The sequence below is a fragment of the Syngnathus scovelli genome, chromosome 3 (assembly GCF_024217435.2).
Source record: "Syngnathus scovelli strain Florida chromosome 3, RoL_Ssco_1.2, whole genome shotgun sequence".
In the NCBI taxonomy this organism is placed as follows: domain Eukaryota; kingdom Metazoa; phylum Chordata; class Actinopteri; order Syngnathiformes; family Syngnathidae; genus Syngnathus; species Syngnathus scovelli.
Window position 1 is genome coordinate 23620053 of NC_090849.1, and position 17976 is coordinate 23638028.

Here is a 17976-nt window from a genome sequence, read left to right on the forward strand (position 1 = left end):
ATACCAGAAAATACGGTAACTATGTACATTGTATAAATCAGATCAGTAAAAACCTAATCGGTTATTTTGTTTCCCTTCACAGATTTTGGGACCTGAGGAACTGAACAAAAAAATCACTCCTGCATTGGGGAAACCTGCGCTTAAGATGGGCCGCTGAAAAAAATTCACAAGCCCCTGTGCGCGACATCTACGAAAGTCATTTCAAATATGGAGTCTTTTGCATTCCTGATTTACAGCAATATCCAGATGTTACAAGGATCTCACAACAGAGACGGCCAAAAAATTCTTCAGACATCTATCATTTTAATAGAGAGTCGACTACCCATACCCTGCACCGTTGCTCGCCACATTAGATCTCGCATCCATCAGGAAGCCTTTGAAGAAACATTCCCGACCAGGCCGAGATCCTCGGAGCAGTAGATAGAAAACCATCGCACAATTCAGACAGTGGAAAAAGAACAAACTCACATTATGAGATTGATATTTTTATTTGGCTTGTGGTGCAACCACTGTATATTATTACAGAAGCTTCTTTTACTGACTCGCATCCACAATGGCTTTTTTTGTTTTTATAGCTGCGCGCTGAGCTCGAAGGGGAAGACGGTTGACATTTAGGAAGCCGGGGTCATACTATAAGGAACGTTCATAAACAAACACAATCATTATTTACCCCATCATTAGGATGTGCCACTTACCTTAACTAGCTTCCTCGTACGGAACGACATTCCTTATACCCTTTTAAACAGTTGCAGGTGTTTGCGCGCTTTGCGATGTTAGAAAATCCGAGAATATAACGAGGAGGAAGATGACCAGAGGGAGAGAGGAGAAGTGACTGAATGAGAGGTGGAATAAAAGAGAGGTTGACATTGGGTGAGGATGGGGCAGCAGACATGAGTAGTAAAAGGAGACAGAATGGCCAGAAGAAAGAAAGAGAGGGGGGGAGGGAAGTGGAGGAGGGTGGAGAGGAAGGGGAGGGGGTGATGTGAAAGGATAGAAAAATGTGGGGATATTGCAGCAGAGTGGATCTTGTGAGGGAGGCAGAGTGAGAAATGTTGCCGGAAATGCTAGAGCCAGCAGTGTGTGTAAAAAGCACACTGCAACATTTCTCATCCTTGACATCACTGACAAGCTTTTCTCTCTCACACACACGAGGTCGTAATATTCGCTAGATGGTTTTTGTTTCCTTCCCTTGTCTAAACAAGCGAGATGTTTATGGGAAATTAAATTTTAGCTCATGTTGTAATTCTTGATTCCAAATGTATGTGTTTAAAGATTCCCACAGCACACTCAATAAACTATGTTTGTCTAATGAGAACTTTACCCAAGTCATGGCAGACGTTGAGTCTAAAAGGGCGGGGGCGGGGGGGTGCCCGGTGACACATCACGGATATGAGGCGAGTGGAGGAGGACGCGAGATTGTTGTGGAATGTTGGCAGTTCTGGTCAGAACTCGGCCATCCCATTTGTCAGGGCTTGACCCCCTCGACTCTGAGGTCGAAGGTCGCGGGGAACATCTGAGAAAAGCTGACGACATAGAGAAATAGAGCGAGAGAGAGAGAGAGATAAAGTAAACATACATGTATTGCTGTGAGAATGTTTCACCTTCATCAATCTCACAAGATTCGGTCTCAAGTGCACATCCCATTAGTCTAGCAAGATAATATATTCTGCTCCAACAAATTTGTGATATTGTTACTCAAACTAGTGCAATGTGTTGTCTATGCCCACCATTATTACCAGCAATTGTGTGAGTACCGATACTAGGTATCAGTACCGATACCAGTTTATTTGAACATATCGGTATTCGCGACATTGGCCAATACTCTAGTGCCCATTTTTACAAAAAGGAACAAGAAATTAGAAGAATAGAAAATTACTATTTGGGGATATATAGTTTTCGTTATCGGTCCTTGTTTTACTAGTACTTGTAGTATCAGTACTTAGTGTGGGTATCGGCGGCTATTCAAGACTTGAGCACTCATACTGGTATCGACCTGGAAAAATAAATCTTATGTTTTTATTATTGTATTAATGACGCTCAATTATGACTGACATTGTCGGAGGAGTATTCATTTGATGTTTTTATTGTGCTTGTATTTTGCATTTTTGTAAACTAACAAAAAACATAAACAGCTATGTCAAAACAAGCACAATAAGAAACATTTTATTAAATGACAACCTCTTTGACTGTCAATCAAAGATGATCTTTCTCGTCTTAATGCAATGCAAAAATGTGATATGTGGTGGCTGTGTAAATACAGACCCACTTTGCCACTGTCGCTCGACTTGGTAGCCATAAAGTGCATCTCGCCCCCGTGTCAGTCCTTGCACCACACTGACACATCCCGCCGTGCTTCAGAACACCGGGCAGCCATGTTGCTCACCGCCTGCGAGCAGACACAACACACAGTCACAACGAAAGGGCGAGCTGAGCAGGTCGATGGAGCGTGGCTAGCCGAAAATGGTCACACACAAAGTAGCTCAACTTACTGTGAAACACTGGCGCGTCGTTTCGATGCGTGTAGCCTGTAAAATAGACACGTTTTTAATTAAACGTTTGTTCTGACAGCAGCTTCCCACCTGGTTGGCTCCACAAAAAATATAAAGCAGCCCCTTGTGTTGAGTTGCATTTGAAATTGTCATTCTTTGGCCAGACACATCAAACAGGTGCTATGAATAATTTATCTTAAGAGTTTCACATTGATAAGGTCACAATCTGCCAGCTTTGGACACTAAACACAGGCAGACCACCTTCACGACACACGTGCCTCCGCACACCTTTCCGAGGCTACACACAAAATCACCCGGGACACCTTTGTCATCTTGCATGACACAAGATGGAGGACAGTCATCTCTTTGTTCAAATGCTAATCTCGTCAATTTTGAACTGCTTATGAAAACTTTACACACTGGTTGCCTCAAATGTCGAAGTAATACTGAAGCATAGGACTAATGCAGTCCAAAATTCATCCTTGACAATAATAATAACGCTGTACACTGACATATTAAATTAATTGTAATAAATATATTGCTTAGAGGAAAACTGCTTAGAGCTGTTTCTAATATCTTGGTGACTTTTTAAGGAGGTCTGGATATAATAAATAAATAAATATGGGGCCAGATCATCATTGTCGGTATATTATTATTTATAATTATTATTATTAATGTTGACAGTTCATTAGTGTTTAACTGTAAGCTAATATTGGTACATGTATTGATATCGTGTATGTATATGCGCACATATTCTGCAATTGCTTTGTTAGTAATCGCCTACTGTGGTTTAAAAAAACAAAATCAATTTCTCTGGGCCGTGAACAAGACTTGTCATCAGTCTGAGCTCCATCACACTCATGGTTGAGCTACACTACATTTCTAATTAAGCTCCTGCTGTGTGTTGGTTTTGGTGGGTAAATGAGAGGGGGGAGCTTGATGTCGTTAGTAAGCAAAAATTTCAACAGCAATGCAAAACTAGGATTGTTGATGAAGGCTCATCCCCATTGTTAAACTCAACCACCAATTCAATTGGATCTTTTAGGTTCTCATGCATTTTTAGGTGTTCTCCGGACAATCCCCCCGCCCCCCTACTAACCTAATGTTCCATTTTCTCCTTCAAATGATGACGCTCTTCCTCAGTGTGCACGCATGGGACTAATCTGGACCTTTTTTGTGGAGCTATATTTCTACTGTGTGTTGTCGGCTAATATGTGGATGGGATGAAAGGTAATCTGCGTGCAGAATTCCTAAAGCTCCCTTATCCTTGTTGAATTTCTTAAGAATTCCACCTTTGCCCTCCCGCTTCCCTTAAAATAAATTACTTGAAGGGCGAGATGCCTTCACGGCACGCACCCCCGCATTTGCCTTTTTTTTTTTTAGGTGTCTGCGAGAATGATCAGGATAAATGGAGTCAAATTAATTACGACTACGTTTCCCCTTCTAGGTTCTTTTGCACGTTAGATTTGTTTTCCCACCTTGACGTGTCAATTTATGTGTCAGTGGGACAAAGTTTGTGTTTTTCTTTGCGGTGTTTGCGCAAACCGCTGTGGCGTGCATGCGCACAAGCGGACATGGCCAGTCTGGGAAGTAATTAGCACGCATGGCTGTAAAGATATGAGGGTTAGTGCACAATCAAGCGATTGGCCTCAGCGTAAACGGACTGTCCCACTAACTTACAGCCAACCTCAAACCTAATTGATAGAAGCGTTGTTATAATTGTCCTCAATTACATTCCCCCTACCCCCATCCCCCGCTTCAGTTAGGGATGCTATATAGAGAATTAAAAAAAAACGTCATGCCTCGAGACAAACTCGTTTTATATGAGATTAAAAAGGATATGACATGCACTGATCGGGTCGTGAGTCTTGCATAATTTATTTGTATTTGGGCTTATTACAGATAGTTGCACTCCTAATAGGCAACCCCCGGTGTTGGCGACGCCTATTAAATGCTGCATGTGGTGTTAAATGTCCGTGCTGCACTATTTCTGACCAGTGGTCAGTTTCCACTCAGTCGATTGGATGATGCCTTTTGAAACTTGCTGATCCTTACAGGAAGAAACAGAGAAGGGAAAAAGGTAGCGGATAAAAGGCGATTTGAAGTCACCCCCCCTCCCCTCGTCCCTTTCACACTATAATGAGCAAGCAGTTGGAGGATGAGATTTAAGTGAAAAGAAACTTTCTCTTTCCTGCAAAGCACCTCTTAAATTACATATGCAATTACTCCATTTAAAATGTGTAATATTAATTTATACTTTATACACATTGCATCTAATTGAACTTGGAGTTAGGAATATTATTTAAACACCGTCGTTAGTTATAATACATCAGTATAAAATGAAAATTAGCCCCACTGCAAGTTGAAAATAATAATAATAAATTATATTTAAGCAACAAACAACATTTCTAAACTCTGACATTAATTGTAGCCTATATCCACCATTTTAATCATTGAAAAATAATTTAACATTTACCAATTCAGGTCAGGGTAGATATTTTAAAAAATTCAAATGTAGCCTATATGACATAAATTAGTTCCAAAACGTGGATTCAGTTGCCAAAAGTTGAAACATGGGGAAAAAGTGACGTAACATAATAACGCACAGCAACAAGTGTGCGTTATGGGACTCTTTAAACTACTCGATGCTCTTCATGAGTTCCAATCATAGTGCACTTATTTGATACGCTGGCAGCTGGTATAGTGACGGGGGTCAAATGTGGTCCTAACGAAGCATCGTGTACACACACACACACAATTGTGTGCGTAAATAGCGCAAATTATTGACTCCTTATAACACTAACACGTGACCAATAGAAAATAATACAGTAAATATGATCTCGAAGAAGATTGGTGTATGTTCAAAAGTCCAAAATATATGCTCTTTATGATGGAGTGTGAATGGGGGCTGGGGTGCACTCGATCGTGACCTTAACGTAACGTAACGTAACGTTGTTGTCTTTTAACCATATTAAACGCAGTACTGAGTCTGAGCATCAATACGTCATCTTAGATGTGACCATAACACACTCTTATCCGCACGCACAAAACCTTTACTTTTTACTCACATCCAAAACAAGAAAACGTCACAAATCAAAACATTATATTTAATAATATAGGTCCGCATCTTAGTGATATTAAAATGCTCGGCTGTGTTTTTTGGTCTGGTTGCGAAAGGTAATTAAATTGCTTTAATTGTTTACAATAAATGCATAGTAAATCTGTCGCTTTGTTGTCCATTTTCTCAAATTAAATAAATTATAGTCTATCTAAAGTGCAAGCTTACCTGACTTTAATTGAAAGAGTCTCCTTATCCTTTCTTGATTAATAATGCATCGCTGATGAATTACCAAAAGCCGGTGCTGAAGTGGAATTTCGCCATCGTCCGTGGTTGTGGTACAAACTTGAAAAATGGGCAATTGAAGCGGCACTTTGTTAAAATAGCGCATGCATGTCCTTCTTGATCAGCCTTTTAATGCTTTGACGCTATCTCGGCGTGCTATCGATCTCGTAAATAACAAATAACTTCGCGTGCAGGTGAGGCGCACCACGTTCCGCAGGAGTTCCACGGTGTCTAATAAGCCTCCGATCTGCTTGTCTTTATTCGGATGGAAGACCGACAACGGAGCTCCGGTCCCGGTTGACGCGCTTGCATGTCCACCGTGTACAAAGTTATGGAAGGAGTCGGAGTGCGCGCAAGATTGACGCTCCTGACGCCTATTGAATTAACTTGACATTGAAATTCAACATTCAGTGGAAATAAGAAAACTGGAAGGATGACTTGCCTTTTTATTTTTTGCTAGTGCCGGAAAGCCGGTGCTCCACGCAGCCCGCCATCGACGGTGCTTCTCCCCCTAATACCCCACTGTGGTCCACTTTCTCCCTTTTTTCTTTCCCCCAGCTCTGCTCCCCATTCGCTGCCCCTCCGTGTGTGCTCGCCTCCCGTCCTGCGCGCGGTACCCCTTATTTCAAAACAAAAAAAAAAACACCCCGATTTGTGGAGTAAAATCTGAGTGATACACTCGCATGGAGTAAGAAAAAAAAAAAACATTGGCCGATTTAATCGTATTGGTTTCCCCTTTTGAAAGAGCTGCAGACATGGCCGGGGAGTTTTCATTGGAGTTGTCCGAGAAGGAGACAAGGAGAGGGAGCTCTCTTGTTGAATACTTTAAAGAAAGGGGAAAAAACACGCCATCCCTCCTGTGAGCTTCCAAAGAGGGTCACTTGCATATTTAAGCTCCATTTATATACAAATATGCCCGCGTGCTAAAGAATTCTGTGCTAGGGCTTCCATTTAAGAGTTCATTTATTTATTTTCAATGAAAACTGATTATAATAACTGATAGGATTCTCCCGTGCTGTGCAGTTGTATTAAATATGATTTTCTCTTCCCATGTCAAAGACACAAATATTAGTATTCATATATTCTTGCGTGTTGTTAAGACTCATCTTTACTACAATTGCGCAATTCTATCATTCATACTATTAATGTTACAGACATGACCAGTTAGATGTTTATTATTATTATAAATTAAAATCTGCTCTTAAAAATCAATCTTTCATACTCGTGCATTGGCTCCTATGGAGGTTGTAATTGTACAATGTACGCTAGATGGCAGCGCGATCCATTTTTTTTCTTTCTCACAGGGGGAGAAAGCCTGCAGAAATCCTCACACAAAAAGCCGGAATCCCCATGCAAATTCCCCAAATAAGTTCACATGATTGTCAATGAGCGTCATTATGAAGACATTATGTGACACCGGCTATGTCATTAGTCACAAGAAGGGACCCGGCTAATTGCTGTATTCTCCCCCCCACCACCACCCATTTTTTTTCTCTTTATGATGACATCTTTGCATGCCATTTTTGTTAACACGCGTTGTTTGAATGCAGAATTCTTCTAATTGCATCCTCACGTGTTTCTTTCACGGCACAATGTAAGTTTCAATCAGCTACACCGGAGCGTTTCTCCAGCGCGCGTACCGCAATGCGCATGCATGCCGAAGCTCCCACACATGCACGAGCTTCCATCCTAAGCATGACACATTTTGGAATAAAGACACCAGTCCAAGACCACTACTTCCGTCCCGCAATTTGAGTGGATTATTTGCCGTGCGTAAAAGCTTTGTCACCCCCCCACTTTTTTTTTTTTTTTTCCTGCACGTTTTCTATCCGGGGGTTCTTCCTACGTCTGTCTCCCTTTTGGCCACAATGGACGAGCCATACTAATCAGGTTTCAAAGTAAATAGCGGCGAAGGAGTGAGCGAGGTCCATGTAAATTGTGGCTGTCAAAAATACAGAAAATAAAAAGAAGAAAAAGAGAGCCCCCAGTGGTGAGATGGCAACGCTGCAAAAAATGTCCACAATCACGGACGATTGAGACGCTTCGGTGGAAGTGATGAATTTGTGCAATAGATGAGTAAAAAATAATACAAATAAATACATAAATAGATAAAATGAGATTGGGACGTCCTTTAGAAGGAACATTTGTGTTGATAAAATAAAATAAACGAATGAATGGTGTCATCTAAGCGTATTGAAAATAAACATCCTTATATTAGAAATAACTGGAATCCCCCCCCCCCCCCCCCCCCAGAAAGAAAACGTGATTTAAGCAAGCCCATCTATAAAGATAGACACTTTTTGCAGCGCACAGAGCAAGAGGGAGACTCCAACCAATGGAGAGCGAGAGAGGGCTTGGCTATAACCTCAGCCTCCCATTCCTCTCTCTCTCTCTCCCTCTCGCTCTCTCACCTCTCCCCCTCCTCTTCCTCCTCCTCCTCCTCCTCTATGCGGGGCTCTGGCCAGTCAGTCGCCTTTGATTATCAGTCTCCAGCAGCCCCTCTCTTGGCTCCTTGACATGAGCACCATATAAGGCGCAGCGATCTCCATAGAAACGTGTCAGTTTCAATAGTAGTGTCAAAGTTCACTATATACAGACATTCGCGCAGATCCCCCCGTTTCGGAAACATTGCTCTGCAGCTCCTCTTCCTTTAAAGCATTTTTGGAGCCTCTCTTCTTTTTCTTCTTGCATATTCTACTAGTTGTGTTGGTTTTTTTTTTTTTTTCCTCCTTCTGCTGCTGCTGCTGCTGCTGCTGCTGCTGCCTTTTCCCCTTCTGTGATATCTTTTCTCCGTGGCTCCAGCTGGACGAGAGGTGAAAGTCTTACACGGCGTGGACTCTATTCGGCGGCTGGAGAAGATGATGAAGATGATGATGAGCTTTATTTAAGAATATAGACGCGGCAAATCTGCAGTTTTGTGTGTGCGTGCGTTCGCTGCGCTGCGCACACGGCGAAGACAGACTGGTGGAAAAGGAGAAAGGAATTTATTCACCGCAGCACTTTGGATCGAGCGTCTTTCCACCACAAGAAGGTTTTTTTTTTATTATTTATTGAAACAGTCGCTCATGTGAATTGCTTACCCTTTGTGGCTGTTTTCTATCAAACTGTTTTTTTGGAACCCCCAACACGTCTGGACTCGCCTTTTCCTACAAAATTGGGGATTGCTGAATGGCTCAGTGCAATTTACCTTGGAACTGGCCTCCCGATACTTGCATATCGTGATCGGGTCGTCCCCTCCAGCCGTCCGCCGCTATTTTGAATGTATTGATCCCCTCCACCACCACCACCGCCTCCTCCTCCTCCTCCTCCTCTATGAGATTCCGTGCACCGATTTGACTTTGCAGCCGTCTCGCAGAAAAGCTCCAGATATTTTTTTTCTCCTTTCCACGCTCCAGAACAAGCAGCGACCATTTCGCTCTATAGCACTTTCCGGGGCCGAGATATGGCAATGGTAGTTAGCGTGTGGCGAGATCCGCAAGAAGACGTGGCCGGAGGACCTCCGAGCGGCCCCAACCCAGCAGCGCAGCCGTCGAGGGAGCAGCAGCAGGCGGCGTCGGCGGCGCCGCACACCCCGCAGACCCCGAGCCAGCCGGGACCCCCCTCCACGCCGGGCACGGCCGCGGACAAGGGCAGCCAGAACTCGGGGCAAAGCCAGCAGCACATCGAATGCGTGGTGTGCGGGGACAAATCGAGCGGCAAGCACTATGGCCAGTTCACCTGCGAGGGCTGCAAAAGTTTCTTCAAGCGGAGTGTACGCAGGAACTTAACGTACTCGTGTCGCGCCAATAGGAACTGTCCCATCGACCAGCACCACCGGAACCAATGCCAGTACTGCCGCCTCAAGAAGTGCTTAAAAGTGGGCATGCGGCGGGAAGGTGAATATTTATTTTGAAACCTTTACCACACTTGCTGCAGCCGGGCTCCGGTGTGCGCTCTCCATCCGCGGTGCATGCTTCTCAGCGGACGGAACCACTCGGGGGTTCGAACAAAGCACTCCGTCTGTATAGTCCAACCGCGTTAGAGCCAGCAGGCTTATAGTTTGTCCATCTAAATTGCATGTGCACGATTGACCCCACTCTTATGTTTGTTTCCAAACGCACAATGCTGCCATCAATCCTAGTGCGGCTTTTAAATTGCGTGTGGATGGAACGTACACACAGCCGGCACGTCTCAGCTACCAGACGGCTCACACACGCTCAATCGTGGCGCTCAACTTGACCCCTCGGATCGTTGTTTGCCTCCACCGCACAACTTGAACACGTCAAATCTTTTTTGCTTTAATTCACAATAAGCTTCGTCGTTCGTGTGAAATGCTGTAATCTCGGTTTACACAAAATGAGCTCTATCTCATGTTATGGCACAGGCGTGTTATTAATATTCAAAAGCGATGGTGGGAATCCTTTTATTTCAAAGTGATGCTTTGATGTGCATAAAATTCAAAAACGGCATAATTTAGAGCGAGAATTATCAGTCTCGGGTAAAATTTGTTTGACTGCTATAATCATTGTTGCTACGCAGAAAAAGCCCACGTCAATATAAATGTGATAAACGGCGTAACTTCGCATTGTGCATTGTGCAATTAAGGTTAAAAAAATGCCAATAAATGCTGTAAATGTAGAATATTTCCTGCAGGATGCTTGGAAGCGTGTGTGTAACATGGTAAACACGTAAGATTTTTTTTATAATGATGTTATAAATGGGCACCGGTTGTGCTTTAGTTTGAAGTTTAAAGCAGAGGTTTCCTCCAAAAACACGCTCACTCACACACGCACACAGAAGAGAAGCTTGTCCACGTTGCCGGTGAACAATGTTTGTCAGTCCTGGATGCACATTTCCTCTTCTTCTCTTTCTTTTTGTCAGCGGTTCAGCGAGGACGAATGCCTCCAACACAGCCCAACCCAGGCCAGTACGCGCTGACCAACGGGGATCCCCTCAACGGCCATTGCTATCTGTCCGGATACATCTCGTTATTGCTGCGGGCTGAGCCTTACCCCACGTCCCGGTACGGGAGCCAGTGCATGCAGCCCAACAATATCATGGGCATCGAGAACATCTGCGAGCTGGCGGCTCGGTTACTCTTCAGCGCCGTGGAGTGGGCCAGAAACATCCCTTTCTTTCCCGACCTGCAGATCACCGACCAGGTGTCCCTTCTCAGGCTGACGTGGAGCGAGTTGTTTGTGCTTAATGCCGCCCAGTGCTCCATGCCCCTTCACGTGGCCCCTTTACTGGCCGCAGCGGGCCTGCACGCCTCACCCATGTCCGCGGACCGTGTCGTGGCTTTCATGGACCACATCCGGATTTTCCAGGAGCAAGTGGAGAAGCTCAAGACTCTGCACGTAGACTCGGCAGAGTATAGCTGCCTCAAGGCCATCGTGCTTTTCACGTCAGGTGGGTATTGCGTCCGCGCACGCACGCGCAAGGCTGGTGGTGGCCGCTTGTCAACTTGTAAACAAAAAACAAAATGGGAGCCACAAATGGAACTTGACAAGAGGTTTGGCTTGTACGTGGGATAAATATGTCATGTCAACAGTGGCCACTTGTTCTTCCGTCAGACCAGGTCGTAGTGCAGAAAAAAAAAAAAGAAGCGCAAACAAACCCAAATAACATTTGGAAAGCGATTCCACGCTCGTGCGCGTATGTAAAATTTCATAGCCCGCACTTTAAGCATTTTTTTGGGAGGGTTTGAAGATGATAGATGAGCGGCCGTAAATGTTCAGTACACATGTCAAACAAATGTGCCTAAAAGGTGAAAGAGTCCATCAGTGCGTGACAGCTGGCACGTTTGTAACCACAAACACGACACAAAAACAATCCATTAGAGGGGAAAAGATGGAGTAACATTTCACGAGGCTAATATTTCAGGATGCCATTGAACCCATCACACCGTGCAGTCAGCGATAGCTGTGTATTTTATTTTTTATATTTTTTTTAAATAGCACTCTTTTGTAATTGCTGTCCTAAAATATTTTTATTTTTTAGTAGAATTGAAGGCTGACTCTTGAAAAATATCCTTAAAAGGGGAAAGCAAAAAGTTGAAGCCAACAAATAGGCCGCAAACTTCTTCAACTCAGCCACAAGTTTACTCTTCGGTGCCACACTTTTATCAGGACTATTGAACGTGTATAGTTTTCACAATTCGCCTTTTAGTGTGCATTATTTCTTTTGTACGTTTTTTATGAGACAGAGATTTGTAAATCACTTATTGAATAATTAATTCCATATTACGCAATTCACTTTTTTAGTTTTATATACAATAAGAAAGCACTCGAGAGTGAATTAACTGGCCACGGTTGTGGTTTCAGCACAAAATATTATATTATACTAATATTATATTATGTTATGTTAAATTATATTATATCATATTATATTATGTTATATTAATAAACTCCCAGAGCTGTGTATAGAAAGTAGTACACTGTATTTAAAGCAACTGAATCACCACAAACATGTATTTTTCCCCATTCATGCAGAAAGTAGCATGTCCACACATCAGTCCTGTTAAATAGAATAAATATAGTAGACAGTTACCACAGGCATAACATATCATTCATGCATATTTGCCATACTTATCTTGTTTACGGTTTACAATTTTCAACTTGAATTAACCCCACATGAAGGGTCGTAACGTCGTCATGTTTTCTGGCGGCTCTCTACGTTTGCTTGATGGACTTCGACATGAATGTGTGTTGAGGAGGGGGGTCACCGAAAGCAGGTTGCTCCTGCGTGGCGCTTTGCCAGGAGCGCCGTGGATTATTTGCCTTAAATAAATAACCTCGGTGCTGTCACTATTTGATGCATAAATAATGGTGGTCGTGTTTCAACACAGTTGACTGACATCAGCCTCTTATTGACATGTACGCCGGGTCTTCGCTAAGCTGCATAAATGGTGCTTTGCAAGTGTGTGTTGGTGTATGTGCTCCCATGTCAGGGTGTATTGTTGGGCTAAGGGGTGCACACCACACACACACATAGGCCTGATCGAGATTTTACTTGCGTGTGCAGCTTTCCATGCAGACACATTCAGCTGTATCCATTATTGTCCCTTTCTTTCTTTTCTTTTTTTTGTTTAATCTCACCTGCATTTTATTGTAAAGGGCGAAAATCTCGATTGGATGGAGTTAAAGCATATTGGCTGCTTTGGCTTTAAAGGGACACTCAGCCTTAATCCAAAGGGATTTGCATACATGCTTCTTTGAGCGGCCTCTCTGAGGTCACACTAAATCACCCCGAGATCTCAGGGTTGCCCTCGGGTTCACAAGGTTATTGTGTCTGGGCCACACTGAGTTATAGCTCGCAACTCACCAATAGGCTCAAAAGCACACCCCCAGCATCCTTGTCCTAAATGACGTGGAGTGCACAAAACAGGTTCATGCAAACTGCTGCTTCCAGCTCCAATTGGAGCTTGCTTGCTTGCTTAAACATGAAACACAACACAGACATTTCAGCAGCTCATTCTTGCACATTTTATGTTCTCTCTAAGTGACTATTGACTTTACCCTCCCCTCTTTCTCTTATAATAAATGTGATTGCTTCTAGCGGCCATGCAATGCTATAGGCTCCCGAGAGGGGGGTGGGGGGGTGGAGGAGGGAGAAAAAAACAGGCCTTAGTGGTCTATGGAGAGAAGAGGCGGAATGACTTAACAGCTTACTGCGGAGTAATTAGGTCACATTACAAGCAGAGTAATTTCACATTCATCAGGGCCGTTTGGGTTTCCTTAAAACTTGAATCTCCAGAGTGTAGACATCAAGAGCACACGCCGGCTATTGGGCCCTCACATGCTCACCTTACTATAAAATTTACCCCCCGAAAAATATCAAATGCTACCGCACACTTGACTTTTACACTATTGTTATTTATTACTGTGCCTGTGTTACATTCTTGTTTAGTCCGCATGAATGATACCGGCTCAGTGTGATGCAGCATATTTGTGCATTGCACTCCTTCAAGTCAAGATGGAGTCATGCTGAATGAGTTTTTCTTTTTTTAAGGACTATGCCAAGGCTTTTTATGCCACTTGAGACAAAAAAAAAAAAAAAATACCAGAGTTGTTTAAAAAAAAATACAGTTGTTGTCTATATAAATATGACAACGAATTGTCAAATAAAATATATTTACAGTTCACAGCGGAAATAAATTTTAGTAACTTATAATTCACAATGCTAGATTTAGGCGAAGACTCCACTTAATGACTAAAAAAAATAAGAGGGAGGAGTATTTCTATTTAGTTGAACGTCATCTCTAAAATAAGGCTTTCTTTTTATTGGGTCGCAGAGTGAAAATGCGTTAAGCAGGCACACAACGTAATGCCAAGTGCTTTTTTTTTTTTTTTTTTTCTTTTCACCAGCTTGCTATTAGCTTTAGCCTAAATGCGCGTTTATCCTATCACGCGACGCACCAGACTTCATTGCGACTCTGTAGTTGGTGCAAATTACGCGATCGTTATTAAAAATGAATATTTAGCGCTGACCACTGTCCCTCCCGCAGACGCCTGCGGCTTGTCGGACGCCGCACACATCGAGAGCCTGCAGGAGAAATCCCAGTGCGCCCTGGAGGAGTACGTGCGGAGCCAGTACCCCAACCAGCCCAGCCGCTTCGGCAAGCTCCTTCTGCGGCTGCCCTCCCTCCGCACCGTGTCCTCTTCTGTAATCGAGCAGCTCTTCTTCGTCCGCTTGGTAGGTAAAACTCCTATTGAAACGCTCATCAGGGATATGCTATTATCCGGGAGCAGCTTCAACTGGCCTTACATGTCCATCCAATGATCCTTATGACACATACAAAAAAAAAAAAGAAAAAGAAAAAAAAAGAGAGGACACGGACCAAAATTCAGCAGCCATCCTCTAAGAAGACTATATATGAGACTTTTTTTTCTGACAACTTTGGAAGACTTTTGCCCTCCCCTGCTCCCCTCCCCCCCATGTCTTCTGGGACTGAGATGGAATATGTACAGAAAAATATTGGAACTGGACTTTACACCTGTGTAAACCCGCTCTCATCTTCAAGAACAATACTCGTCATTTTGTAAAATACTAGTCTTTATTTTCTTTTTTTGTAAGAAAAAGTACAAACAAAAGGAAAAACATCATATGCGCAGTAAGAAAAAAAAAAGAATCAAGACTTAGCGGGAAAATAATGTTTCCAAGCAATTATAAGAATTTGTCCTGTGTCTATGTACCTCTCTCTCTGTTTTGTATTTTTTTCTGGTTCTAAACCAGGCTTTCTGTGATTCTATACTAATAATTTTTGATATAACCTTTTGCTTCTTATAATGAGTGCGGTATATGTTGTCAAGGCTATGTTCTCCAAGAATTAAAATTGAAGTGAGAATTTTAAAAAAAAAGCAGGAAAAAAAATAAAGAAATTTAGACAATAAGAAACAAGTCTAATCGCTATGACAATATCACCACTGATGGTTGAACTTTTTTTTTTTCAACACGATGGACCTGCAACAACAAACCGACCCCGTACCCCCCCAGCACCCCCCCCCCCCCCCCTCCCGTTCCCCGCCCCCAAGACATTTTTATTGATAAGACATATGGGGGGACCCCCCTCCTCCTCACCCCCACACCCACCTTGCACCCCCCACCTTCCCCTCCCCCGGCGGCCATGAGTGCGATCATCAGTCAGAGGAGAGACATGAAAAATCAAAAAGCACTTTTAATATATCAGTTCAAATACATTTTTTGTTTGTTTCGTCTTTGGGGAAAAAAAAATCATTGTTTCTTGAATTTTATTGGTTGTTGCCTTCAATTTGCTTACTCCATGATGCAGCTTTTTTTGCAGAAAGGCTCGGTTGATGAAGTTGTGATGGTGACTGTATTATTAAAAGACAAATAGGCAACGATGTCTGTCCCCAAGCATTTTCCTCCATTGCATTCACTTTTCTTTAAAACATTTTCACTCTTGAATGCAGCCTGAAAGTAAAATTCGCTATTTGCACCTGTGAAAACAGTATGAGTCTATCACATCAGGCAAGAACAATGATTTTTTAAAAAATCACAGTAGAGACGCCTCAATCTTGAAACTCCGTTGCCCCCTCTCCCAAATTCGCCGTGAATAAAACTTTATCGCGCAAAACGTGGGCGTCACTTGACAAAATAACAAATAATACAAAATGTAGAAATAAAAAAAAATCATTTACTCCCCCCTGCAAAGCGGCTGTACTGTAATAGACGTGATCAAAATGGAAGATAAATTTTACAGCAACCGTGTGTGCGCGCGCGCGCACGAGTGTGTGTGACGCACAGGAGTCAAAGTTAGTTCGCATTCTCTTGGTGGGGCAAAAATGAAACATTTTGATTTTCACACAACATATACAAAAGTCACACAAAGAGCGACGTTTGGGTGTGACATTTAATACATTCGACTGTTAGCAGCAGCAGCAGCACTAGCTCATTCTTAATCATCAGATGTGTTGCTTGCGGTCTGCCTAGTGGCCCATAATTTGGCACTGTGATGACAGAAAGAAAAGTAAACGCATCACGTCGTCATGTGCGCTTGTCGCCGTACAGAAGGGGGGGGTCCTCCCTTTCTCTGCCTGCATTGCTATAATGTATATATTGCTTGTTGTTAAAAAGCTTGTCCTCGCGTGCTCCCTCGCGTAATGACAAATGTGTGAAGCTATTCTTCCAATCGACTCGGGTCAAGCTTTTTTTTTTTGTGGCACTTCCACAAACTGGATGCTTATTGTTTAATGGCTTGTGCGTGGGATTCTGCTTTTGAGCGTATACGAGTAGAAATGATCATGATATAGAGGAAATACTATGCCCCCCCCCCCCCCCCCCCCCCTACTGTTTCCTCTGCTTGATTGCATGCGGGACTGCGATGTTTGTTTGTCTTCAAAAGGAGCATGACAAAAAGCCCATGCAGGCAGGCAGGTCGTTGTCGTTTTATGTTGCTGTGGACTAAATGGTTTGCTGGGTTATTAAACGCAGCGTACAGCTGCTTGTCTCCAACATAATGTATTCTAAATCCCTCCAGAGTATAACCATCTTTTATCCTCTGGCTGAGAGCATTTTGTTGTACAATTGTTACACTACGGGCTATATAAAAAGAGCGGCAGATGAAATAGTGGCATGTGTTCCTAATTAACATTTGTGTACGGGCAAATACGAGAACACACACAACCCAGGACTCGAGGAAAAGCATCTTTGACGTCATCCATATCAACCCGATATGTTCCAAATCTTTCCGATCTTCAAATTAATCATATAAAATAGACACATAAAAACAAGTTAAATGAGAACTGCACTTTTGGTCCGCCAACATTTAGGAAAGCTCCGGTTAGGATAGCCTTAAACGAGAGTTAAACCAGCCCTTAGCTTTGTCTGCTTTCATTCATCAAAGCTCATACAAGTGGAGGACTCCCAACACGAGCCACTATTAGTTTGCCTTTTACGCAAGCAGCTGGGTGCGATTTCACGTTTGAGGTGTCTGTCTGAAAGAGGAACATTTATTATCCCAAGATGTCAGCGGGCCCAGGTCGTCTTCTGCTTCTCAGTGTGTGCAGGACGGCCGCTTTGTTCAGTCGGGGCGCAATTTGTGTTCATGGGCCTCAATTTGTAGTTCACTTTTAGTACGTTTCTGTGCTGTTTGTGTATTTCTCGCAGAGGCTACTCTTCAAATATACGCGTGAAAAATGTCACTTAGCCTGTTGGCACCTTTTGGTTGGAACAAAAAGACGTAGACAACTTTAAAATGTTCTCGCAAGATGTTTATTTACGCGCGTATTGACGTTGCCCGCCGTCGATGAGGACAAACGTGTCTTCTAATATCAAACAACCTCCAGCCAATTTGGAGCCCCTGCTGCTTTTTTAGAATGTCCCTGAACGCAACACAAAGGGCCACCTCCTCGTGCGCGTGCGTGTGTTAATGTTTGTGCAGGTTGTCATAGCAATGTGTCAGCTCTAGTCATGTTTCATTTCCAAAGGATTTCTCGACGCTTGTGCGTAAAAGCGCACAAGCGCACATCCACCAGGGCGGGCGCGCGCATGTGTGGATGTGCGCGCTCGCACAAGAGAGCAGATTGCTGCGTAAGCGGATCCTTTTGTGTTGATTTAGGAAGACGTTTGCTGTATATAACGTTCAAGGCTGATAATATCATTGCCTGGCCAGATAAATAAAGCATTGGCCAAAACCATCGGGTC

The 17976-nt window shown here is 43.2% G+C and overlaps 1 protein-coding gene and 1 long non-coding RNA gene across 3 annotated transcripts; one reads left to right on the forward strand and one right to left on the reverse strand.

The window, feature by feature from the left end:
* Window positions 1–469: 469 nt before the first annotated feature.
* LOC125994615 (uncharacterized) lies at window positions 470–6268 on the reverse strand. 2 transcript variants are annotated; one of them, XR_007490649.1, is made up of 5 exons: window positions 6038–6268; window positions 5776–5892; window positions 2490–2525; window positions 2263–2386; window positions 470–1523 (listed from the first exon to the last, which is right to left on the reverse strand). It is a non-coding gene; the product is annotated as an uncharacterized lncRNA (long non-coding RNA). The 2 variants fall into 2 exon arrangements; XR_007490648.2 differs by lacking the exon at window positions 6038–6268 and having other exon boundaries at window positions 5776–5924.
* A 2068-nt stretch (window positions 6269–8336) lies between these two features.
* On the forward strand, window positions 8337–15674 carry nr2f1a (nuclear receptor subfamily 2, group F, member 1a). Its single transcript, XM_049763985.2, has 3 exons — window positions 8337–9707; window positions 10693–11220; window positions 14318–15674. The coding sequence occupies exons 1-3, from the start codon at window positions 9275–9277 to the stop codon at window positions 14590–14592; spliced, it is 1236 nt and encodes a 411-aa protein (XP_049619942.1). The 5' UTR covers window positions 8337–9274; the 3' UTR covers window positions 14593–15674.
* Window positions 15675–17976: the final 2302 nt, after the last annotated feature.